General features: G+C 46.6%; 1 protein-coding gene across 3 annotated transcripts in view; it reads left to right on the forward strand.

Annotated features, from left to right (window-relative positions):
- Positions 1-26,419, forward strand: part of rab11fip3 (RAB11 family interacting protein 3 (class II)) — a 108,125-nt gene that overhangs the window by 24,402 nt on the left and 57,304 nt on the right. For all 3 annotated transcript variants that reach the window (XM_070900857.1, XM_070900856.1, XM_070900855.1), the window contains exon 2: positions 19,691-19,787. Coding sequence is in view for 2 of the 3 variants with exons in the window: in XM_070900856.1 (XP_070756957.1) it covers positions 19,691-19,787 (97 nt within the window). In the remaining variant the exon portion in view is untranslated. The remainder of the gene's footprint in view (positions 1-19,690; positions 19,788-26,419) is intronic.

Genomic DNA, 26,419 nt, shown 5'->3' on the forward strand with positions numbered 1-26,419 from the left:
GAGTTTGTTTAGATGGTTTGTTAAAGTGCTGCTCGGAAGCTGTAAGTGTAATTTCCAGCTAGAGATTCTACGGGCTCAATTTTGCCCAAGCCCGTTTTCTGGCATATTGCCAGAGTTACCTGTTTTTCTAGGCCAGAAATGCGCCAGAAATATTTTGCCAAAGTTTCCCCGATGTATAATTCAAATTTGGCGCCGCGCAGTGTGTCCCGTCGCCTCGGGGGGGTGGAGCCTGCTGTCTGCGCCGAAAAAACTATGCTGCGCATACGCGACAAAAAAAAGATGTTTTTGACGAATCGATGGACGCACATGCACAGTACAGATCCGGGTTGGCAATCGGCCATTTTAAAGAGCCAGTTGTGTGAGGAGGACTGCTGTGTAAGAGTATTGGAAAAATCGGATCTGCAGCAATACAAGATGCAACGTGGTGCAAAGACCAAGAATTTCTTACAGGATGAAGTGGAGGCACTAGTTACTGTGGTTGAGACCAGGTGGCAGGAGCTGGACACCAGCACAGGTCACACAAAAGTTCCATCCAAAGAAATGAAGAAATGCTGGAACCAAGTTGCAGAAGATTACTGTGCAATGGTGACCACCACGAGATCTGGAGGCCACTGTAAAAAGAAGTGGCAGGACCTTGGTCAAGTAGTTAGTGTAAGTAATATTTTCATTCAATGGAATTATAAATGTGACCAGCTGTATATGTCCCACCCAGCAGAAAGACACCCTCTCTTTAAAAAGTTGCATTTTCATCTTTGCAGAGGAAGGTGGCACATAATAAAAGGGAAAAAACTCGGACAGGAGGAGGGGGCCTGACAAATCTGCAGCCACTGACGCCCTTGGAAGAGAGAGTCGCTGCTTTGATGGGTCCTGCCTGAAGAAAAGCAACCACCACTGCACAAGCTGGGCCCACACTCGAGGGAGAAGGTAAGTCCTGCAAATTCCACAGTCTGGCTTTGCTAAATGTTAAGTACTGCGCAGGCTAGCTAAGCTTCGGTTCCTGGGGATGTCTCCGTCAGCTACGCTTCGGTTGATGCAATGTGCTATCATTCATCGTGGTCCTACAAATTAGCCTGCTGCCTGCACTGTGAGCCTACTCATGTCACCCACCCTGTCCCTCCTCTGCTGCTAACCATATGTCTCTGTTCTGTTATATTTTGCAGAACTTGAGGCCAACCCTGACGATGCAGAAGATGATTCAGACGAGGATGAGCCTGAAGAGGAGAATATCTTCCAATACCATCCTCCAGATCAAGAGCACGGAGATGAGGGGGAGGGGATGGAGATGGATGAAGCCCCCACTGTTTACTGACTTTGGTGGAGGTGCAGGTGCCACTCATTGAGGTACGAGCCCCTTCCATGACTAGTGGTTTGAGCGCTGGTGGACACTCCGTGGTTTCCTAACGTCCGAGGCTGCAGGTCCCAGTGGTGTGGTGCAGCGAGGCACACCCAGGGCCGCACCTTCCGAGGCTGCGAGTCCCAGTGGTGGGATGTGAGCCACACTCATGGGGAGGAGGGGAAGGAGAGCTCGACCACTCTCCTGAGGTGCAGGATCTAACAGATGTGATTTGGATGATGGCAATGAGTGGGGGAGAGCATTGACCTTATGCAATCACTCCTGTCCACCGTCAGTGGGATGGGTGGTGAGGTAGCGGGACTGTCGGGAGAAGTAACAGCAATCTCACGAGAAATGGGAACAATGTCGGTGACTATGAGGGAGGGAATGTCACAGGTAGCTGATGTGCTGTCAGTGAACATCAGAGAGGGAATGTCAGAGATGGTGCAAACATTATCACTGAACATGAAGGAGGGAATGTCACAGGTAGTTGACAGTTTTGCTCAACATGGAGGGAATATTGCAGGTTGTTGAGACACTGGGCGCATGAGGGATGACATGTTGGAGTTAGCTGCTACAATAAGGGAGATATGCCCAGATTTCGTGCTCATTGCCAGAATCAACTGGCACTCCCACTTCAATCCTCACACCAGCCTCTGAAGAGCCCCAAGCCGGGCCCTCCACAGTGCCACCTGCCGCCCCCCTCAACAGGTGTGCATTGCCCGAGATCTTAGAAAGAATAAGCTTGGTACCTACCCCAGAAACACTGCCACCGCCTGCAGGCAGGGTTGGTGGAGTCACCAAGAACAAGTGCGGCAGGCGTTCGAATAAAGTGGAGGAGAATAGGTGCAGCCTTTTTTTGCTGCCCATGTTGTTATTACTGTTGTAACTGTTCTCAAATTAAAAGATTTTTGTAAGTTATGTAAATTTACAAGTTTAAAAGATTGTAAGTGATTATAACTGAAAACTTTAAAGTTTGATACAAGAATTTTATTAAAGTTAAGTACAAAGAACTGTTAAACTTTTGAATAAAATATATTATACATTAAATCTGAATCATTTCCATTACTTCGATTATTAACACATCTTTTCAAGTAAACCAGAATAATTTCCATCATTTGTCCCATTAACACAACACAACATTACGGAACTGGTCCACGTGGAATCATTGTCGCTGAGCCTTCAGACAGCAAAGCAGTCACAGATGAGCTGCTGGCGCAAGGCTCGAGCAATCGTTAAAGGAGCACGATGACCCGCCCTCCTCCACACTCGTGCTTCGGGTTCAGGTACTTGCATAGCTTCCTTGTCCTCATCCTGCTGCTCGTCATCATTATCATCAGCCACTTTCACCGCAGGTGGGTCTTCTTCTACCAGCTGCTGCTGCCTGATGATGGCTAAGGCATGCAGCACACAACAGTGAACTGACAATCTCTGGAGTATAGCAAGTAACCTCCGGAATGGTCCAGGCATTGGAAACGCTGTTTCAAGATGCCAATGGTCCTCTCTATGATGATGCGCGTTGCAATGTGCGATATGTTGTATTCCCGCTCCGCTTCCATCCGGGTTAAACGTGGGGGCATCATGTGCCAGGTGGCAAGGCCGTACCCTTTGTCTCCCAGTAGCCAACTCTGCCCTTCTGGCTGCTGCTGAAACATGGCAGATATAACACTCTCACGTAGGATGAACGCATCATGGGTGCTGCCAGGATATCTTGCATCGACTGACGTGATGTGATGCATGTCGTCACACACGAGCTGTATATTAATGGAGTGGAAGCCTTTTCTGTTCCTGTACGTCTCTGAATGCTCAAAGTGCTTGCAAGGCAATGTCGGTACAATTAATGCAGTCCTGTCTTTGGGAAGCCAGCAATCCTGGAGAAGCCCACAGCCCTGTCACTCATTGCTTGGGTGGTCATGGGGAACTTTATGTAGTCATTCCTCCCTGCCGAATGCAGACATGTGTTGCATATTGAGAGATGGCGCACATATCCCCAGTTGTAGCTTGAAACGATCCGAAGGCATAGAATGAAAGTGCAGCTGTAACCATCACTTCAATTGACAAAGCAGTCCTCCTGACACTTCTAGGTTGCAGGTCTGCTTTCACCAACTCACAGATCTCACTTACAACTTCTTTGCAGAAACGCAGCCTTCTGACACAGTCTGCATCACTCCGGTGCAGGTACAACTCGATATACCCGACGTGGGTAAGGCCTCCTGCCCAGTACCCTACGGGCTCTGATGTTCCTCATGCAATGATGTTGAATCAATTGTCTCCTTCATAGCACCATCATGCAGAAGGCTCGCACAAGGTATGGCATTGTCAATATTGTCCCCATAGTTAAATTTTATCTTTGCAAGAAGCTCAAAACAGCAGGCAGGCAGGACAGGTTCTTTGTTCTCTTTCCCCAAGGTCTGTATGGATGGACCACACCCAGGTCTTGTGACTTCTCCCTCTTTTTTTCTCTTTCTCCTCTCCTCTTTTTCCCCCCCCCCCCCCAAACCAACCCCCGGGCTTGTTTTCCAACCGAGCCCCTGTGTCTGGGCGTGGGGCTGATTCTGATGGCCAATGCTACGACCCCCTTCCAGCCCTGCTTGAAGGCGTTTGGTGGTGTGTGAGTGGGAAAAAAAAACAAGAAAACTTCAGAAATCCCAAGAAACTTTGTTGAAAGGTTTAAAAAAAAAAGTTTAACTTTATTATGGATATTTCAAGTGTTCGAGACTCCCTCCAAAAACTTTGATGAAAAACAGTGGCGCTTTTCAGCGACGATTTTTCAATGTGCGTTGCTTTCTGTTAACTCAGCAGAAGGTTTTTCGGGAGTGGCCAGATACGCCGACCTAGGATAAACATTTTTTGGGCAAACTGCGAAAAATGCTGAAAACTGGCGCAAACTATGGCATCAAAAAAATCTAACTTGGAAAAATTGTAACTAAAGCAGTTGTTATGCCGACGCAGATTCCAGGGGGAAACTTTGAATTAAATAATTATGCCAGAAAAAATGGCACGCCCCAAAAAATGGCGCAAATGACCCGGGAAAATTGAGCCCATCTTGTCCAATCATGAGCATGCTGCCCTAAATTGCTTTTCTGGCTTGACACATTCCTGTCTGCATCCCAGAAACTGCAACTGAATTGTGTGTGGGGTGGGGGAAAGAGGAGGAGGACCTGTTGACAACTTTGTTGGGTAGTTATTGCGTCCCCTAGGGATGTTTGCTGAACAGTATAACCAGCATTTTACTGTGTGCCTGGATTTGGTATTGTGTTGGTTTTCCTGCATAACTAGGGTTAACCTGAGTGTAATGACAGCTGGTTGAGGCTTTATTGTACTGCTATCAGGGAATATACAGGATTCTGTAAGATGCCTACGTGGCTTGCATTAATCCTTGGATTTCTGGAAGCTTTGTAGAGCTTTGGTATTCGAAGTGTTTTTTAAAAAAAAACGCCTGCCGTGCTCTGCAATAAGAGTATTCTTTTGCTCGCTCGCTCTGTGTCACACCATGGCCACTTATCCACCAACTTACCCTCTTGCTTCTTCAAAATCCTCATTGGTGACCACCCACCTGAGTTCTTTTCTTTCCTGAGATATCTTCTCCTTTGTTTAGCCTCTGCATTGAGCATCTCCTTATCCTCTTTGATTTCAATCTTTACCTTGGATTCCCTTGCCTGCCCCCCAAAACCCCTCCAATTCGCCATCCCCTTTGCTCTGATACTTTACAACTGTAAGGTGAATAACCTTTGGCCTTCCATCTGCCACCATAACTCTTCAATTGTCTATTTTTGCCAAACCACTAACTCTCCCTCAACCCCAGAAACTCTTTACTGTCTACCTACCGTCCCTGTTATTGCCCCCAATATGGTTCCCATTTTTGTTCTACGGTCTGAGGAGCACAGACGTGACCGTACCTGGAGCACAACTGGATTGGTAATCCATTGCCCAATCTAGCTTAGCAACATTGAGTTTTACTGGGCCTCCTTCTCTTCTGCCAAAACTGGCCGCAACACTTGGATCACCCTGGAGGGAAGAAGATAACCACAGACCCCTTTCCTGTACTACTAATCACACTGCTTAGACCACTCTCCCTTGCCCCTCCACCTTCTCTTATAAGCAATAAGTGTGAGAAGCTCATGGATTTCTTCATAAAATCATTAGATTATTTCTTAAATAATGAGACTATGTCTAACTGGCTTCACCTTTGCCCCCTTTCCCTTGCTTCCTAAGCTGCACCACCACCTCTTTATTTCCCTGCACTCTAAAAGATCATCTTGCCCATGAGGCCTACCTCCTGCTCCCTCGACTCTATTACCATTAAATTAATGACTACCCACTTCCCTTCCTGGCCCCCAAGCTAGCTGATATTGTAAATGGTTCTCTTTCCTCGGAAACTGTCCTCTTCCCCTTTTTTAAACCATATCACCTTCCTCGCCTCCAATCTCTCTGTGCTAGCCTTCCATTCCTCTTAAAGATCCTTTGATGTGTTGCCTTCCATCTCCGTGCCTGTCTTTCATAACTCCGTCAATCCCTCCTGCCCCTCCTACATCTACAGCCCTAAAAAGTCCTAATCATAGTTATGAGCAACACTGTTTCTGACTAGTGTATTATTCATCATCCTCTTGACTTCTCTATCTTGTAGCCAGGACATCTCTTCCTACCTGTATATCATTCCCAGGTCATTACTTCCGCAGTCCTCCAAAGATCCAACCTTGATGCACACTTCCTCATCTACATGCTGCCCCTCAGTGAGCACATCCTGAGGGATAGGGACAGCTTCCTCATGTATGCTGATGATACCCAGCTCTTCACCCCTCCTCTCTCAACATGTTCACTGCATCTGTGCTATTGGAATGCTTGTTGACATCCAATCTTGGATAAGTCCTCCTTCAGCTAACCATTGGGAAAGCAAGTCTTTGGCCTCTGATACAAACTTTGCTCCCCAATTCCATCTGCCATCTTTTTATTTTTGTAAAGACATTAACTTGAGCATATTGGTAAAAAAAGCATAATGTGAATTGCTGTTTGAATATTTCTTTCTGTGTCTGTATTGTAGTTACAGAAATTTTCTGTGGGTTTCTTTTGCCCAACAGTAGCACAGTGGTTGTTACTGGACTAGTAATCCAGAGGCCTGGACTAATGATCCAGAGACTCTAGTTCAAATCCCACCATGCCAACTGGGGAATTTAAATGCAGTTAATTAAATAAATCTGGAATAAAAAGCTAGTATCAGTAATGGTGACCATGAAACTCTATCGGATTGTCGTTGAAACCCATCTGGTTCACTTTACAGCTATTTACACTCTACATTAATGACTTGGAAGAAGGGACTGAGTGTAAGTTTGCTGACGATACAAAGATGGGAGGAGAACACACACAATCTTCAAAAGGACAGACAGACAGGCTAAGTGAGTGGGCAAAAATTTGGCAGATTGAGTATAATGTTGGAAAGTGTGAAGTCATGCACTTTGGCAGAAAAAAATCAAAGAGCAAGTTATTATTTAAATGGAGAAAAATTGCAAAATGTTGCAGTACAGTGGGACCTGGGGGTACATATGCATGAAACACAAAGTTAGTATGCAGGTACAGCAAGTGATGAGGAGGCCAATGGAATCTTGGCCTTTATTGCAAAGGAGATGGAGTATAAAAGTGGGGATGTCTTGCTACAGTTATACAGGATATTGGTGAGGCCACACCTGGAATACTGCGTGCAGTTTTGGTTTCCATATTTACGAAAGGATATACTTGCTTTGGAGGCAGCTCAGAGAAGGTTCACTAGGTTGATTCTGGAGATGAGGGGTACTTGTGAGGAAAGGTTGAGTAGGTTGGGCCTCATGATGATGCCTCATTGGAATTTAGAAGAATGAGAGACGATCTTATTGAAACATATAAGATTATGAGGGGGTTTGACCAGGTGGATGCAGAGAGGATGCTTCCACGGATAGGGGAGACTAGAACTAGGGGGCATAATCTTAGAATAAGGGGCAGCCCATTTAAAACTGAGATGAGGAGGAATTTCTTCTGAGGGTTGTAAATCTGTGGAATTCGCTGGCACATTGAATGAAATTATAGACAGTTTCTTAACCGAAAAGGGAATAAGGGGTTATGGGGAGCGGGCAGGGAAGTGGGCCTGAGTCCATGATCGGATCAGCCATGGTCGTATTAAATGGCGGAGAGGGCTCGAGGGGCCGTATGGCCTACTCCTGCTCCTATTTCTTATGTTCTTGTGTTATTAATGTCCTTTTTAGGGAAGGAAATCTGCTGTCTGGCTTATATGTGACTCCAGAGTCACGGAAATGTGGTTGACTCTTAACTGCCCTCAGAAATGGTCTAGCAAACCACTTTGAAAACAATAGTTAGAATAAAACTGGAGGGAGCACCCGGCATTGACCTCTGCACCGGCTACAGACATGACAAAAGCACACCCAGCCCAGTCGACCCTGCAACGTCTTCCTCACCAACATTTGGGACTTTTGCCAAAATTGGGAGGGCTGCCCCACAGCCTAGTCAAGCAACAATCTGACCTAGTCATACTCTCAGAAACACATTTTTCAGTCAATGTCCCAGACTCCTCCATCACCAACTCTGGGTATGTTTTGTCCCACTGGCAGGACAGACCCACCAGAGGTGGTGGCATAGTGGTATACAGTCAGGAGGCAGTGGCCCTGGGAGTCCTCAACATTGATTCTGGACACCAAGAAATCTCATGGTTTCAGGTCAAACATGGGCAAGGAAACCTCCTGCTGATTGATCAGCTGAGGAAAGGCAGTAGGTGGTAATCAATCAGTAGTACTCCATGTTGAACTCCACTTGGAAGAAGCACTGAGGGTAGCAAGGGCACAAAATGTACTCTGGGTGGGGGACTTGAATGCCCAGCACTAAGAGTGGCTCGGTAGCACCACTACTGATTGAGCTGCTGAGCCCTGAAGGACATAGCTGCCAGACTGGGCCGATGGCAGGTGGTGAGAGAACCAACATGAGGGAAACCCCTAATAAACCTTGTCCTCTCCAATCTCTCTACCGCAAATGTATCTGTCCATGACAGCATTGCTAGCAATGACCACCGCACGGTCATTGTGGTGACAAAGTCCCATCTTCACACTGAAGGCAACCTCCTTCGTGTTGTGTGGCACTTACCACCGTGCTAAATGGGATAGATTCAGAACAGATCTAGCAGCTCAACTGGGCATCCAGGAGGCGCTGTGGGCCATCAGCAGCAGCAGAATTGTATTCCACCACAATCTGTAACCTCATGGCTGGCATATCCCTCACTTTACCATTACCATCAAGCCAGGGGATCAACCCTGGTTCAATAAGAAGTGCAGAAGAGCACCAATAGGCATTGGTGCTTGTTGTGAGGGATGGAGCATTGCAGCGAGGAAGATCGAGAAGAATGTTGGCTCGATGATGCAGCCCTGCTTGACCCCGGTCTGGACATGGATTGGGTCTGTGGTAGATCCATTGGTCAGGATCGTGGCTTGCATGTCGTCGTGGAGCAGGTGGAGAATAGTGACAAATTTGGGGGCAGCCGAAACAGAGGAGGACGCTCCATAGTCCCTCATGGTTGACCGTGTCAAAGGCCTTTGTGAGGTCGAAGAAGGCCGTGTACAAGGCTTGGTGCTGTTCCCTGCATTTCTCTTGCCGCTGTCATAGAAACATAGAAAATAGGTGCAGGAGTAGGCCATTCGGCCCTTCTAGCCTGCACCGCCATTCAATGAGTTCATGGCTGAACATGCAACTTCAGTACCCCAATCCTGCTTTCTCGCCATACCCCTTTATCCCCCTAGTAGTAAGGACTTCATCTAACTCCTTTTTGAATATATTTAGTGAATTGGCCTCAACAACTTTCTGTGGTAGAGAATTCCACAGGTTCACCACTCTCTGGGTAAAGAAGTTTCTCCTCATCTCGGTCCTAAATGGCTTACCCCTTATCCTTAGACTGTGACCCCTGGTTCTGGACATCCCCAACATTGGGAACATTCTTCCTGCATCTAACCTGTCTGAACCCATCAGAATTTTAAACGTTTCTATGAGGTCCCCTCTCATTCTTCTGAACTCCAGTGAATACAAGCCCAGTTGATCCAGTCTTTCTTGATATGTCAGTCCTGCCATCCCGAAATCAGTCTGGTGAACCTTCGCTGCGTTCCCTCAATAGCAAGAATGTCCTTCCTCAAGTTAGGAGACCAAAACTGTACACAATACTGCAGGTGTGGCTTCACCAAGGCCCTGTACAACTGTAGTAACACCTCCCTGCCCCTGTACTCAAATCCCCTCGCTATGAAGGCCAACATGCCATTTGCTTTCTTAACCGCCTGCTGTACCTGCATGTCAACCTTCAATGACTGATGTACCTTGACACCCAGATCTCGTTGTACCTCCCCTTTTCCTAATCTGTCACCATTCAGATAATAGTCTGTCTCTCTGTTTTTACCACCAAAGTGGATAACCTCACATTTATCCACATACTTCATCTGCCATGCATTTGCCCACTCACCTAATCTACCCAAGTCACTCTGCAGCCTCATAGCATCCTCCTCGCAACTCTCACTGCCACCCAACTTAGTGTCATCCGCAAATTTGGAGATACTACATTTAATCCCCTCATCTAAATCATTAATGTACAGTGTAAACAGCTGGGGCCCCAGCACAGAACCTTGCAGTACCCCCACTAGTCACTGCCTGCCATTCTGAAAAGTACCTATTTACTCCTACTCTTTGCTTCCTGTCTGCCAACCAGTTCTCAATCCATGTCAGCACACTACTCCCAATTCCATGTGCTTTAACTTTGCACATTAATCTCTTGTGTGGAACTTTGTCGAAAGCCTTCTGAAAGTCCAAATATACCACATCAACTGGTTCTCCCTTGTCCACTCTACTGGAAACATCCTCAAAGAATTCCAGAAGATTTGTCAAGCATGATTTCCCTTTCACAAATCCATGCTGACTTGGACCTATCATGTCACCTCTTTCCAAATGCGCTGCTATGACATCCTTAATAATTGATTCCATCATTTTACCCACTACTGAGGTCAGGCTGACCGGTCTATAATCCCCTGTTTTCTCTCTCCCTCCTTTTTTAAAAAGTGGGGTTACATTGGCTACCCTCCACTCGATAGGAACTGATCCAGAGTCAATGGAATGTTGGAAAATAACTGTCAATGCATCCACTATTTCCAAGGCCACCTCCTTAAGTACTCTGGGATGCAGTCCATCAGGCCCTGGGGATTTATCGGCCTTCAATCCCATCAATTTCCCCAACACAATTTCCCGACTAATAAGGATTTCCCTCAGTTCCTCCTCCTTACTAGACCCTCTGACTCCTTTCATACCCGGAAGGTTGTTTGTGTCCTCCTTGGTGAATACCGAACCAAAGTACTTGTTCAATTGGTCTGCCATTTCTTTGTTCCCCGTTATGACTTCCCCTGATTCTGACTGCAGGGGACCTATGTTTGTCTTACTAACCTTTTTCACTTTACATATCTATAGAAACTTTTGCAATCCGTCTTAATGTTCCCTGCAAGCTTCTTCTCGTACTCCATTTTCCCTGCCCTAATCAAACCCTTTGTCCTCCTCTGCTGAGTTCTAAATTTCTCCCAGTCCCCGGGTTCGCTGCTATTTCTGGCCAATTTGTATGCCACTTCCTTGGCTTTAATACTATCCCTGATTTCCCTTGATAGCCACGGTTGAGCCACCTTCCCTTTTTTATTTTTACACCAGACAGGAATGTACAATTGTTGTAGTTCATCCATTCGGTCTCTAAATGTCTGCCATTGCCCATCCACAGTCAACCCCTTAAGTATCATTCGCCAATCTATCCTAGCCAATTCACGCCTCATACCTTCAAAGTTACCCTTCTTTAAGTTCTGGACCATAGTCTCTGAATTAACTGTTTCATTCTCCATCCTAATGCAGAATTCCACCATATTATGGTCACTCTTCCCCAAGGGGCCTCGCAAAACGAGATTGCTAATTACTCCTCTCTCATTACACAACACCCAGTCTAAGATGGCCTCCCCCCTAGTTGGTTCCTCGACATATTGGTCTCGAAAACCATCCCTTATGCACTCCAGGAAATCCTCCTCCACCGTATTGCTTCCAGTTTGGTTAGCCCAATCTATGTGCATGCTAAAGTCACCCATTATAACTGCTGCACCTTTATTGCATGCACCCCTAATTTCCTGTTTGATGCCCTCCCCAACATCACTACTACTGTTTGGAGGTCTGTACACAACTCCCACGAACGTTTTTTGTCTTTTGGTGTTCTGCAGCTCTACCCATATAGATTCCACTTCATCCAAGCTAATGTCCTTCCTAACTATTGCATTAATCTCCTCTTTAACCAGCAATGCTACCCCACCTTCTTTTCCTTTTATTCTATCCTTCCTGAATGTTGAATACCCCTGGATGTTGAGTTCCCAGCCCTGATCATCCTGGAGCCACGTCTCTGTAATCCCAATCACATCATATTTGTTAACATCTATTTGCACAGTTAATTCATCCACCTTATTACGGATACTCCTTGCATTAAGACACAAAGCCTTCAGGCTTGTTTTTTTAACACCCTTTGTCCTTTTAGAATTTTGCTGTACAGTGGCCCTTTTTGTTCTTTGCCTTGTGTTTCTCTGCCCTCCACTTTTCCTCATCTCCTTTCTGTCTTTTGCTTTTGTCTCCTTTTTGTTTCCCTCTGTCTCCCTGCATTGGTTCCCATCCCCCTGCCATATTAGTTTAACTCCTCCCCAACAGCACTAGCAAACACTCCCCCAAGGACATTGGTTCCGGTCCTGCCCAGGTGCAGACCGTCCGGTTTGTACTAGTCCCACCTCCCCCAGAACCGGTTCTAATGCTCCAGGAATTTGAATCCCTCCCTGCTGCACCACTGCTCAAGCCACGTATTCATCTGCGCTATCCTGCGATTCCTACTCTGACTAGCACGTGGCACTGGTAGCAATCCCGAGATTACTACTTTTGAGGTCCTACTATTTAATTTAGCTCCTAGCTCCTTAAATTCGTTTCGTAGGACTTCATCCCTTTTTTTTAAACCTATGTCGTTGGTACCAATGTGCACCATGACAACTGGCTGTTCTCCCTCCCTTTTTAGAATGTCCTGCACCCGCTCCGAGACATCCTTGACCCTTGCACCAGGGAGACAACATACCATCCTAGAGTCTCGGTTGCGGCCGCAGAAACGCCTATCTATTCCCCTCACAATTGAATCCCCTATCACTATCTCTCTCCCACTCTTTTTCCTGCCCTCCTGTGCAACAGAGCCAGCCACGGTGCCATGAACTTGGTTGCTGCTGCCCTCCCCTGATGAGTCATCCCCCTCAACAGTACTCAAAGCAGTGTATCTGTTTTGCAGGGGGATGACCACAGGGGACCCCTGCACTACCTTCCTTGCACTACTCTTCCTGCTGGTCTTCCATTCGCTAGCTGGCTGTGGACCCTTTTCCTGCGGTAAGACCAACTCGCTACACGTGCTACTCACGTCATTCTCAGCATTGTGGATGCTCCAGAGTGAATCCACCCTCAGCTCCAATTCTGCAACGCAGTCCGTCAGGAGCTGGAGGCGGATACACTTCCCGCAGATGTAGTCGTCAGGGACACCGGAAGTGTCCCTGAGTTCCCACATGGTACATGTCGTGCGGTGAAGATCATGTCCGTTGTACCTCTTAGTGGACAGAATCCGCATTGTGACTCTGGGAGGAGCTCTTCAGCCACGAGGCGAAGACGGTTGAGGAGGTTTCAAGCAATGACTTTCCCAGTGGCCAACAGCAGGGAGATTCCTCTGTAGTTGCCGCAGTCGGACTTGTCCCCTTTTTTAAAGATGGTCATGATTACGGCATCTGAGATCTCCCGGCATGCTCTCCTCCTTCCAGATGAGAGAGATGAGGTCATGCGTTTGTGTCAGTAGTGCTTCTCTGCCATACCTTAGTGCCTCAGCGGGGATTCCATCTGCTCCTGAAGCCGCCTTGTTCTTGAGCTGACTGTGATGGCCTTTTCTACCTCGTGCAGGGCTGGGGCTTTGCTGAGATAGTGGCAGGTAGCATGCTGCGGGATGGAGTAGAGGCCACTCGTGTCAAACGCAGAGTCTCGATTAAGGAGATCTTCGAAGTGCTTCTTCAAGCGGGCCCTGACTGCCTCGGTGTTAATGAGTGTCTCCCCATTCTTGGCCAGCAGTGAGGTGGGTCGGTGGGTCCTTGGGTGCTTGGGCCGTAGGTGGACTTAACTCCGGTGAAGAATCCTCGCACATCATGGCTGTCGGCCAGCTGCTGGATCTCCTGTGCTTTCTCCACCCACCATCTATTTAGGTCACGGGTTTTTTGTTGGACCTCGGCCTTCAGTCGTCTGTAGAGCTGCTTTGCTGCTCCCGAATTAAATTCAGAACTGCCCTGCGCTTGCGGTTTATTAGCTCCTGGATCTCCTCGTCATTCTCGTCGAACCGGTCTTGGTGTTTCCTGGTTGAGTGACCGAACATCTCTTTGCAGGTGCTGGTTATGGTGACCTGAAGGGCAGACCAGGCGCTGTGGGCACTCTGCGTCTCGGGGTCATCGAGGGTAGCTGTATATGGCTCTCTTAACTGGGTCTTTGAGTGCCCCGGCATTGATTCTTCTGCGCATTGCTTCTGTTGCAGTCGTTGCTTTGGGGCGTGGAGGCTCAGACTTGCAGGAGAACACCAGCGGCAGGTTGGGGCCATAAAAGTAGCGGCATGTGGAGGACCGGGAGCAGACTGGAGGTATAGCATTTCAGGGAGCAGTGCGAGTTGCGATGGCAGCGGAGAGTGACGTCATCAAGGTCCAGGTCAGTGATTGAAGCTTGGGCTGATACAGCACGAGCAGCGATGTCGGGGCGAAAGAGTGGCGAGAGACTGTGGAGGGATGTGATCGGGGTCCAGGGAAGGCATGAGTTCGGGGCCAGGGACAGCACAGGCCAGTCCACACTGCGCTGTGTGTGCGCGTTGGGTCCGTACAGCAGAGCAGGTCTCCGGCCATCTTGAATAATCCTTGCCACTGGACCAAGACCTAGCTTTGTCAAGCCCGTGTGGTGGCTGGTGTGCAACGGCTACCCCACGTTTATAAAAAAAAAATCCGTGCACAGGCAACTTCAGGATGTAGTTCAGGACCTGAAATTTTAGGTTCTTCGTTGGAACACTCGTGAACTTATCCTTTTTTGGTGTGGAAGCAAGTCATCCTCGTTTCGAGCAACCACCTATAATAATGTTGATGACGGAATGGATTAGGCGGTGGTCTGTCCAGCAGTCATTGGCTCCTGTCATGGCGTGGCTGATGTGCACGTCCTTGCGGTCTCTCGCTTGGACGATGACTTAGTCAAGCAGGTGCCAGTGCTTGGAGCGAGGGTGTTGCCACGATGCCTTGTACTTGTCCCTCTGATGGAACAAGGTGTTGGTGATGACAAGGTCGTGTTCTAGGCATTTTGTCAGGAGCAGGGTATCGCTGGAGTTAGTTTTCTCTATCCACTCTCTGCCAATCACGCCTCCCCAGAGGTCTGTGTCCTTACTGACTCTGGCGTTGAAGTCGCCGAGGAGGATCAGTTCGTTGTCTGTCGGAACTCGGGACAGGGATTGTTCGAGGCTGGAGTAGAATTGCTTTTTGGCCTCATCTGTTGCGTCGAGTGTTGGGGTGTACGCGCTGATAACTGTGGCGCACTGGTTCCAGGATAGGGTGAGCCGGAGAGTCACGAGACATTCGCTTATCCTGCAGGGGGAGTTTCTGAGGCGGCCGACCAGCTCGTTTTTGATCGCGAAACTAACTCCATGGAGGTGGCGTCATTCTTCTGGTTTGCCTTTCCAGAAGAAGGTGTAACCTCCACCTTATTCTTTGAGCTGGCCTTCCCCTGCCTGCCGGGTCTCTTTGGGTGGCGATGTCGACATCGAAGCATCTGAGTTTCCGGGCAACGATGGCGGTGCGGCGTTGGGGTTGTCCATAAGGGTCCTGACGTTCCAGGTCCTGAACTTCATTTTGATGGGCCGGAAGATACCTGTGCCCGAGTTCTTTTAACGTGGGGTGGCCATTGCACACCGGTTACCACACGGGCTTAGTAGAGCACGGTCTTGGTCCAGTGTGATGGAATACTCTCCACTTGCCTGGATGAATGTAGCTCCAACAACATTTTAAGAAGCTCGACACCATCCAGGACAAAGCAGCCTGCTTGATTGTCACCCCATCCATCATCTTAAACATTCACTCGCTCCATCACTGCGCACCGTGGCTGCAGTGTGTACCATCTACAAGATGCACTGCAGTATCTCGCCGAGGCTTCTTCGACGGCACGTCCCAAACCTGCGACTTTTGCCACCAAGAAGGCCAAGGGCAGCAGGCGCATGGGCATGCCAACTTGATTTGGAAATATATCGCTGTTCCTTCATTGCTGGGTCAATCCTGGAACTCCCTCTGTAACAGTGTCGCAGGTTTGTCACATTTGAGATCTGACAGCAGTGATTGACGTTTTGGAAGTTGTCCTTGATTCGGTTAAGTCAAAGTTTCCACTGACCGTGCTCACTGCTGCTTCATGCCGCAAGTAATAATCACACTGGAATGAATCCCAGCAGAGTGGAAAAACATGGAATGCAAAGTAATGAGCAGGTATCAGCTTCGGGTAATTCCCTCCCTTCCTGAAGTTGACCGAGTAGTTTGTACAACTGCACACTGGGTGAGGTCGATATGGCCTGCTTTGTACATTCAGAAATATTGTTGTAATTCACCTTTTCATGGGATAGTTCCTGGATCTTTTATGTATATTAAAGATTGACTCTATAACCTAACCTAGAAAAGTAGCACAAGCCAGCAGCCTTAAAAATAGCTGAGTATGCAACAATAACTGACATTTCTACATTGCTGGTTATGGATGAAGTGCTTTAGTCGGCATCAAGCCAAGGGGAATAAGAAAGGAATGGAGAAAAAAATGGTTGAAGTGGAAGGCTTTGAGCAGTGGTTTGGGTCTCGGAGGTGGCAAGCCAGAGATGCTGGCAGAGAATGTTCCAGTTGAAAGTGGGGTGCGGGGAGAACAAGGTGGCCGATAGTGGTTGCCAATATGTGGAGCAGGAAATATGAAATCGGCTGGTGTTGGAGAATTGGGAGCTCTATATAGAGACGTGGGGCTGGAGGATGTCATGTAGGTGAATAGGATTCAGCGATTTGCATGTGAGGGCCAGAGTCTTTAAACTCTGGGACTTGAGAAGCTAGTGGAGCTTGGTGAGGATGGGAGCAAGAGGGATAGGGCCTTAGTGTGGGTGAGGACATAGAAACATAGAAAATAGGTGCAGGAGTAGGCCATTTGACCCTTCGAGCCTGCTCCACCATTCAATAAGATCATGGCTGATCGTTCACCTCAGTACCCCTTTCCTGCTTTCTCTCCATACTCTTTGATCCCTTAAGGGCCATATATAACTCGCTTGAATATATCCAATGAACTGGCATCAACAACAACTTTCTGCGGTAGGGAATTCCACAGATTAACAACTCTCTGGGTGAAGAAGTTTCTCCTCATCTCAGTCCTAAGTGGCTTACCCCTTATCCTTAGACTATGTCCCCTGGTTCTGGACTTCCCCAACATCGGGAACATTCTTCCTGCATCTAGCCTGTCCAGTCCCGTCAAAATTTTATGTTTCTGTGAGATCCCCTCTCATCCTTCTAAACTCCGGTGAATACAGGCCCAGTCGATCCAGCCTCTCCTCATATGTCAGTCCTGCCATCCCGGGAATCAGTCTGGTGAACCTTTGCTGCACTCCCTCAATAGCAAGAGCATCCTTCCTCAGATTAGGAGACCAAAATTGAACACAATATTCCAAGTGAGGCCTCACCAAGGCCCTGTACAACTGCAGTAAGAACTCCCTGCCCCTATACTCAAATCCCCTAGCTATGAAGGCCATCCTGTACTGGGCGTCTTGTCGTTCATGAATGGTAGAAATGGGATGGCTGGCGTGCAGAATATTGGAGAATTCTAAGCAGTGAGGTGATTAAAGGCATGGATTTTGGGGGTAGTGGCTGGAGATACTGTGGAGGTGAGAGAATACAATCTTGGTGATAGATCAGGCATGGGGAGGAAGTGAGCTCATGACGAGCACTACACCAAGGTTCTGCACCCTGGAATGCTCGAATCGAGGCAGCAACTTGGGAGGGAGATGGATTTGAGACCAGAGACTCCAATCTGTTCCAAAGTGGGGTTTGCTGGAGCTAAATGAAGGAAGCTTTAGCTCATTCAAGTCTTGACGTCTGATAGGCACAGCTGAAGATGATGGCAGCAGCTGTGGGGGTCAGTGGTGAGGTGGAGCTGGATGTCATCAGCGTGTGAAGCATAATCTTGTGCTTCCAGGGAATGTCACCAGGTAGGTGTGGGGAGTGGGGTGGAGAGAGGCGGCAGGGTGGGAGAATGATGGGGTCCTGGTGATCCTGAGGACACAGGAACATCGTTTGTGGTGATGTAAAGACTATGGTTTGTATTAACATCTACCCAGCATTCCATCACTTTGGCAGATAATTGTGGTAAAGATTGCAGGAACTTTCCCTCGCATGAAGAATTGTAGGTTATTTTAGTTTATTGGCGATCTGTTGCTAAATCTGTTTTTGTTTAACTGACACGGCACATGTTTCACTTTTTTATTTTTCCTCTTTCTCTTCACAGGCATTCTTTTCACTCCACTCCACAACCTGATTCAAGCTAGCACTCTCTTCTATTTTGCCTCTTCGCATCTGTCTACTTAAAAAAAAAAACATCCTGATCTCTGCCTCCAAGGTTTGGCATCCATTCCCTTACTCATTCCTATCTCCGCTCCCCGCACCTCTCATTTGTGAAGCAGCATGAATTTTTTACATTATAGTGCTCTGTAATCAAGTTATATACATTATAGCTGAGCATTCCTTTTAACTGGATGTCCCATGTTTTCTCGGCATGTCTAATACTTTGCATTTCTCTCTCTTGGGTTCCATTTACTGCGTGTTTTCCTAATTGCATAAATGATTTAAATCCTTAGCAAACTTGTTCATGCTGTGCATGTATCAGAATAGGAAGGGCACAGTGCATGGTTGGTGTTGCTATGCATCAATATGGCAAAGATGGATAGCACACATCCGTTTTGTGCTATTTTCAGGGTTCCTGCAGAGCGAAGTGCTTTTAGTTGTGTTTGAGATGTAAGCTTTTGGGTTCCTCTGTCTCCTGACTTTTTTTTTGTTGAAAAGTCTAAGTGCAGGAGTGGCTCTGGGTGTTTTTTTAACAAATCTACTTTCCCTTTAATAATCCTCATCAGGCACTGCTCTTGCTTGAGGAAGACGGGTAAGCAACTATTTGGAGGTGTGCAAGCAAGGCCCAGGTGACGATGTGCCCTTCCTCTCTGAGCAAGCTTCTGGCCTCTAGTTAGTGCGACACACACTGAAATGGCTTGGGTAAGGACTCCCTGAATGGAACATACCAGCAACCGACTGCCTAGTTCTATGACCGAGAATGGAAGATAGATTGAGGTCTGGGTCATGCTTTGGAGAGGAAGGGTTGGGGTGTAAGATTGTGGCTGGCCATCACACCAGCCAGTTTGATGCAATGGCTTGCTGTGTAAATGTGAACTATCGATTGCACCATTGGCATTCGCCAAAAGATATTTACTTGTTGCTTGGATACAGAGCTGATATTTATCCTGTTTTATAGTATCGGTGTCGTGTTGTCATCAATATTTGATGTAGGTTCTGTTGCGTAGGTCAGTGATGGTGTAAAACATACACATACTGTGTGACTCGAGCGCCTGAGTGCCTCTACATTTCACGTATATGTGTGTTAATCTGTGAAACTTGCGCAAAAGGCCTCATAACTCCCCCTTGGTTAAGAATCTGTTGTACTTTGTGCCTGGTTAACTCATAGATTGTTGTGTGGTGAGCTCACTCTGCCAAGTTCTACTATTCAGTCAATGGAATTGGAGCTGTGAATTGGTTCACGGTAATATTGGGTTAGATATGAAGTAATGGTGTAACCATCTTGTTTGGAATTCATCTTGCTGTGTCCCAGCAGAGCTTGTACTAATGGGTTTGTCAAAGTATTGCTGAACTTTAAGACATCTGTACAATAAATTTACAGGGATACGGACAAAAGTGGGAGGGGCGGGGGGGGGAGGAGACTAAGCGCAACTGCTCTTCAAAGCACCAGCACGGGCACGACGGGCTGAACGGCCTCCTTCTGTGCTGTAAGTTTATATGATTCTTCAATGGATCGAAATTGTAGTCTTGCTACCTCTTTCCATTTGCAGAGTTTATGTGCTGTGTGCGTGCAATCGCCAGCTACTGTTTTGGTTGTGGGGACAGCTGAACATCTTTACGTGGTCTGTTGCTACTTGATGTCCCAGTGTTACTTACAGTGGACTCTCTGTCTCTTCAGGTGAAGGAGTTGACTAAGTACCTAGATCCTGCTGGCCTTGGGGTCATTGCTTTTGACGACTTCTGTCGTGGAATAGCTGCTATCAAGAATAATGGAGGTAAGGATTGTGCAAAGTAAACCTGCAGGGTTTGTGCAGACTCCATGTTGCAAAAATGCTCCATTTTACATGCTTCTGTTCATATATAGATGTAACATAACCTGTTTAAATCGGGAACAAACTGGAAGAATTCCATATAATGACTAAAATGGGTTAACTAATAGCACATTAATTTTTAACTTATTGATGCACACTACCCCACAAACCCTGCTTGCTTCAAAGCTATTCCCTCTTACTTGATTAACGTACTGTTTTAGTCTCGGTATCGCGTCTTATATCCGTACACGAGCACTGAGCACACACTTGCTATCAATAAGTGAAATGCTGAACTCTCTTGGCCAGTGAATGTGTTCCACTCAGAATCTCTGCCCTATATCACTGTACAATTGTTGTAGTTCATCCATGCGGTTTCTAAATGTCTGCCATTGCCCATCCACTGTCAGCCCCTTAAGTATCATTCGCCAATCTATCCTAGCCAATTCACGCCTCATACCTTCAAAGTTACCCTTCTTTAAGTTCTGGACCATGGTCTCTGAATTAACGGTAATCCTAATGTAGAATATTATGGTCACTCTTCCCCAAGGGGCCTCGCACAATGAGATTGCTAATTAATCCTCTCATTACACAACACCCAGTCTAAGATGGCCTCCCCCCTAGTTGGTTCCTCGACATATTGGTCTAGAAAACCATCCCTTATGCACTCCAGGAAATCCTCCTCCACTGTATTGCTTCCAGTTTGGTTAGCCCAATCTATATGCATATTAAAGTCACCCATGATAACTGCTGCACCTTTATTGCATGCACTCCTAATTTTCTGTTTGATGCCCACCCCAACATCAATACTACTGTTTGGAGGTCTGTACACAACTCCCACTAGCGTTTTCTGCCCTTTGGTATTCCGTAGCTCCACCCATACCGATTCCACATCATCCAAGCTAATGTCTCTCCTTACAATTGCATTCGTTTCCTCTTGAACTAGCAACGCCACCCCGTCTCCTCTTCCTTTCTGTCTATCCTTCTTAAATGTTGAATACCCTTGGATGTTGAGTTCCCAGCCTTGGTCACCCTGGAACCATGTATCCGTGATGCCAACCACATCGTATCCGTTAACTGCTATCTGCACAGTTAATTTGTCCACCTTATTCCGAATACTCCTCGCATTGAGGCACAGAGCCTTCAGGCTTGCCTTTTTAAACACACTTTGACCCTTTAGAATTTTGCTGCAAAGTGGCCCTTTTTGTTTTTGCCTTGGGTTTCTCTGCCCTCCACTTTTACTCATCTCCTTTCTGTCTTTTGCTTCTGTCTCCATTTTGTTTCCCTCTGTCTCCCTGCATTGGTTCCCATCTCCTTGCCATATTAGTTTAACTCCTCCCCAACAGCACTAGCAAACACTCCTCCTAGGACATTGGTTCCGGTCCTGCCTAGGTGCAGACCGTCCAGTTTGTACTGGTCCCACCTCCCCCAGAACCGGTTCCAATGCCCCAGGAATTTGAATCCCTCGCTGCACCACTGCTCAAGCTACATATTCATCTGAGCTATCCTGCGATTCCTACTCTGACTAGCCTCTGACCAACCTAAACTCCACATTTGCAAACTTGATGTGAATTAACTGCGTTCAACTTATAAAAAGGGGGTATTACTATCAGGCTGCAGACCACCTCTTGTACATGTCTCATAACAGTGGCTTTTAAACACATTTCAGTTATCCCACACTAAAGGCTGAGGCTTCAATTTTAATCCAGCAGATTAAACAGGATTAAACTGGCGTAAAAATAAAAAAGGGAAGGTGGCTCAACCGTGGCTATCAAGGGAAATCAGGGATAGTATTAAAGCTAAGGAAATGGCATACAAATTGGCCAGAAATAGCAGTGAACCCGGGGACTGGGAGAAATTTAGAACTCAGCAGAGGAGGTTAAAGGGTTTGATTCGGGCAGGGAAAATAGAGTACAAGAGGAAGCTTGCAGGGAACATTAAAATGGACTGCAAAAGCTTCTATAGATATGTAAAGAGAAAAAGGTTAGTAAAGACAAACGTAGGTCCCCTGCAGTCAATCAGGGGAAGTCATAACTGGGAGCAAAGAAATGGCAGACCAATTGAACAAGTACTTTGGTTCGGTATTCACTAAGGAGGACACAAACAAATTTCCAGTAGAGTGGACAAGGGAGAACCAGTTGATGTGGTGTATTTGGACTTTCAGAAGGCTTTCGACAAGGTCCCACACGAGATTAATGTGCAAAGTTAAAGCACATGGGATTGGGGGTAGTGTGCTGACTTGGATTGAGAACTGGTTGGCAGACAGGAAGCAAAGAGTAGGAGTAAATGGGTACTTTTCAGAATGGCAGGCAGTGACTAGTGGGGTACCGCAAGGTTCTGTGCTGGGGCCCCAGCTGTTTACATTGTACATTAATGATTTAGACGAGGGGATTAAATGTAGTATCTCCAAATTTGCGGATGACACTAAGTTGGGTGGCAGTGAGAGCTGCGAGGAGGATGCTATGAGGCTGCAGAGTGACTTGGATAGGTTAGGAGAGTGGGCAAATGCATGGCAGATGAAGTATAATGTGGATAAATGTGAGGTTATCCACTTTGGTGGTAAAAACAGAGAGACAGACTATTATCTGAATGGTGACAGATTAGGAAAAGGGGAGGTGCAACGAGACCTGGGTGTCATGGTACCTCAGTCATTGAAGGTTGGCATGCAGGCACAGCAGGCGGTTAAGAAAGCAAATGGCGTGTTGGCCTTCATAGCGAGGGGATTTGAGTACAGGGGCAGGGAGTGTTACTACACTTGTACAGGGCCTTGGTGAGGCCACACCTGGAGTATTGTGTACAGTTTTGGTCTCCTAATTTGAGGAAGGACATTCTTGCTATTGAGGGAACGCAGCGAAGGTTCACCAAACTGATTCCTGGGATGGCGGGACTGACATATCAAGAAAGACTGGATCAACTGGGCTTGTATTCACTGGAGTTCAGAAGAATGAGAGGGGATCTCATAGAAACGTTTAAAATTCTGATGGGTTTAGACAGGTTAGATGCAGGAAGAATGTTCCCAATGTTGGGGAAGTCCAGAACCAGGGGTCACAGTCTAAGGATAAGGGGTAAGCCATTTAGGACCGAGATGAGGAGAAACTTCTTCACCCAGAGTGGTGAACCTGTGGAATTCTCTACCACAGAAAGTTGTTGAGGCCAATTCACTAAATATATTCAAAAAGGAGTTAGATGAAGTCCTTACTACTAGGGGGATCAAGGGGTATGGCGATTAAAGCAGGAATCGGGTACTGAAGTTGCATGTTCAGCCATGAACTCATTGAATGGCGCTGCAGGCTCGAAGGGCTGAATGGCCTACTCCACCTATTTTCTATGTTTCTATGGGGGAAGGGCATTCTTGCTGTTGCAGCAATTGCCTTCCTTGCCAACTGCTGCTGGAGAAATTGAGATTTCAGTCTCAAAACATTGGAATAAATTTGTTTTTGGTTTTAACTGTAACACATGACTCCATCCTCCTGGATACTGTGCAAGTTCTAACCTGCCCCCATCTTAATATCTTCTCTCCCAGGCAGGCGGCTCACTTGCTTTATACAATCACTTTCTTGAAGTCATTTGGCCCATTATATGCTGGCCGACAAAGAGCCATCCCGCCTAATCCCACTTTCCAGCTTTTGGTCCGTAGCCTTGCAGGTTATGGCACTTCAGGTGCATACCCAAGTACTTTTTAAATGCTATGAGGGTTTCAGGCATTGAGTTGCAGACCCTCACCACCATCGGGTGGGAGGGGGATATTTCTCCTCAAATATACTCTAAGCCTCCTACCACTTGCTTTAAATCCATGCCTCGTGCTTATTGACCCCTTTGCTAATGGGAATAGGTCCTTCCAATCCACTCTTATCTAGGCCCCTCATAAATGTTATACACCCCAATTAGGTTTCCCCTCGGCCTCTTCTGTTCCAAAGAAAACAAACTGAGCCTATCCAGTCTTTCCTCATAGCTAAAATTCTTCAGTCCAGGCAACTTCCTCATAAATCTCCTCTGTACCCTCTCTCGTGCAATCATATCTTCCCTGTGATGTGGTGACCAAAACTGCAAGCAGTACTCTAGCTGTGGCCTAATAGTGTTTTATACAGTTCAAGCATAACCTCCCTGCTCTTGTATTCTATGCCTCGGCTAATAAAAGTATCCTGTAGGCCGCCTTAACCACCTTATCTCCCTGTCCTGCTACCTTCAGGGATCTGTGGACATGCACTCCAAGGTCCCTCTGTTCCTCCAATTGTGTATTCCCTTGCCTTGTTAGCCCTCCCCAAATGCATTACCTCACACTTCTTTGGATTGAATTCCATTTGCCATTGTTCTGCCCACCTGAAAAGTCCATTGATATCTTCCTGCAGTCTACAGCTTTCTTCCTCACTATCGACCACACTGCCAATTTTTGTACCATCTGCAAAATTCTTATTCATACCCCCTACATTCAAGTCCAAATATTGATGTATATCACAAAAAGCAAGGGACCTAGTACTGAGCCCTGCAGAACCCCAATGGAAACAGCCTTCCAGTTACAAACGTACCCATTGACCATTACCCTTTGCTTCCTGCCTCCTGAGCCAATTTTGGATCCAACTTGCTACTTTGACTTGGATCCCATGGGCTGCTGTTTTCGTGACTAGTCAGCCATGTGGGACCTTATCAAAAGCCTTGCTAAAATCCACATACACTACAAAAGCACTACCCTCATCGACCCTCCTTGTTACCTCCTCAAAAAAAAATTCAATCAAGTTAGTCGGACACGACCTTCCCTTAACAAATCCATGCTGACTGTCCTTGATTGATCCGTGTCTTTCTAAATGAAGATTTATCCTGTGCCCTGAGAATTTTTTCCAATAATTTTCCCACCGCTGAGGGTAGGCTGACTGGCCTGTAATTACTTGGTCTATCACTTGCTCCCTTTTTAAATAATGGTACAACGTTAGCAGTCCTCCGGCACCACACCTGTAGCCAGAGAGGATTGGAAAATGATGGTCAGAGCTTCTGCTATTTCCTCTTTTGCTTCTGGGATACATTTCATTCGGGTCTGGGGATTTATCCACTTTCAAAAATGCTAAATCCTTTTAAGACTTCCTTTCTCACTATATTTATTTCATCTAATATTTCACACTCCTCCTCCCTGATTGCAATGTCTGCATCTTCCCCCTCTTTTGTGAAAACAGATGCAAAGTATTCATTAAGAATCATACCCACGTCTTCCGCCTCCGCACACAGATTATCTTTATGGTCTCTAATAGGCCCGACTCTCTCTCTCTAGTTATCCTCTTGCTCTTAATGTATTTATAAAACGTTGAGGTTTTCCTTGCCAATATTTTTTCATGCCCTCTCTTTGCTTTCCCAATTTCCTTTTTAATTTCACCCCTGCACTTTCTCTAGGGTTTCAGCAGTATTGAGACTTCGGTATTTTCATAAGCTTCACTTTTATTCTTTATCTGACCCTGTATGCCCCTTGATATCGAGAGGGCTCTAGATTTGTTAGTCCCACCCTTTTTCTTTAAGGGAACATACTTGCTCTGAACCCTCACTATCTCCTCCTTGAATGCCTCCCACTGCTGATACTGATTTACTTTCAAGTAGCTGTTTCCAGTCCATTTTGGCTAAATCACCTCTCTGCTTTGTAAAATTAGCTTTTCCATAATTGAGAACTTTTATTCCTGGTCTGTTTTTGTCTTTTGTCCTTTATCTTTGTCCATAACTTCCTTAAATCTAACTGAATTATGAGCGTAACCACCGAAATGCTCTCCCACTGACACCCTTTCCACCTATCCCACTTCATTCCCTAAAACTAAGTCCAGAACCATCCCCTCTCTTGGACTTGCTACGTCCTGGCTAAAAAAGTTCTCCTGACTGCATGTTAAGAATTCTGCTCCCTCTATATCATTCACACCAATTCTATCCCAGTTAATATTAGGGTAGTTGAAATCCCCTACTATTATTGCCTTATTGTTTTTGCACTTTTCAGAAATTTGCCTTCAAATTTGCTCTTCTATCTCCCTCTGACTGGGGGTCTGTAGTACATGCCCAGCACTGTAATTGCCCCTTTTTTGTTCTTTAGTTCAACCTATCTGGCCTCATTTGATGATCCTTCCAACATATCATCCCTCTTCACAGCTATAATTGTTTATTTAATCAATATTGCGCCTCCCCTCTTTTTTTTTAATCTCCCCCACCCCCCCACCTCCGCCTTTATCTTACCTGTAATCAGGAACGTTGAACTGCCATTCATGCCCTTCTTTCAGCCATGTCTCAGTAATAGCTTTACTATCGTACTCCCACGTGTCCATCTGTGCCCTCAGCTCATCTGCCTTATTCCCTAGACTCCTTGCATTGAAGTGTATAGCATTTAGCACTGCCAGATTCTCTTGTCTATTTTCTAGCCTTTATTTCCTCTGCCTTTCAAGCTCGCTTACTAATTTTCTGCCTTCCATTTCCAGCTTTTCTTCTCTACCTTTTGAATCTACTTCTTGGTTCCCATCCCCCTGCAAAGCTAGTTTAAACCCTCTCTAACAGCACTACCAGAACCTCCTGCGAGGATATTGGTCCCGGCCCTGTTGAGGTGCAAGCCATCCAGCTTGTACAGGTCCCATCTCCCTCAG

This window comes from Pristiophorus japonicus, chromosome 15 (assembly GCF_044704955.1).
Source record: "Pristiophorus japonicus isolate sPriJap1 chromosome 15, sPriJap1.hap1, whole genome shotgun sequence".
Classification (NCBI taxonomy): Eukaryota; Metazoa; Chordata; class Chondrichthyes; family Pristiophoridae; genus Pristiophorus; species Pristiophorus japonicus.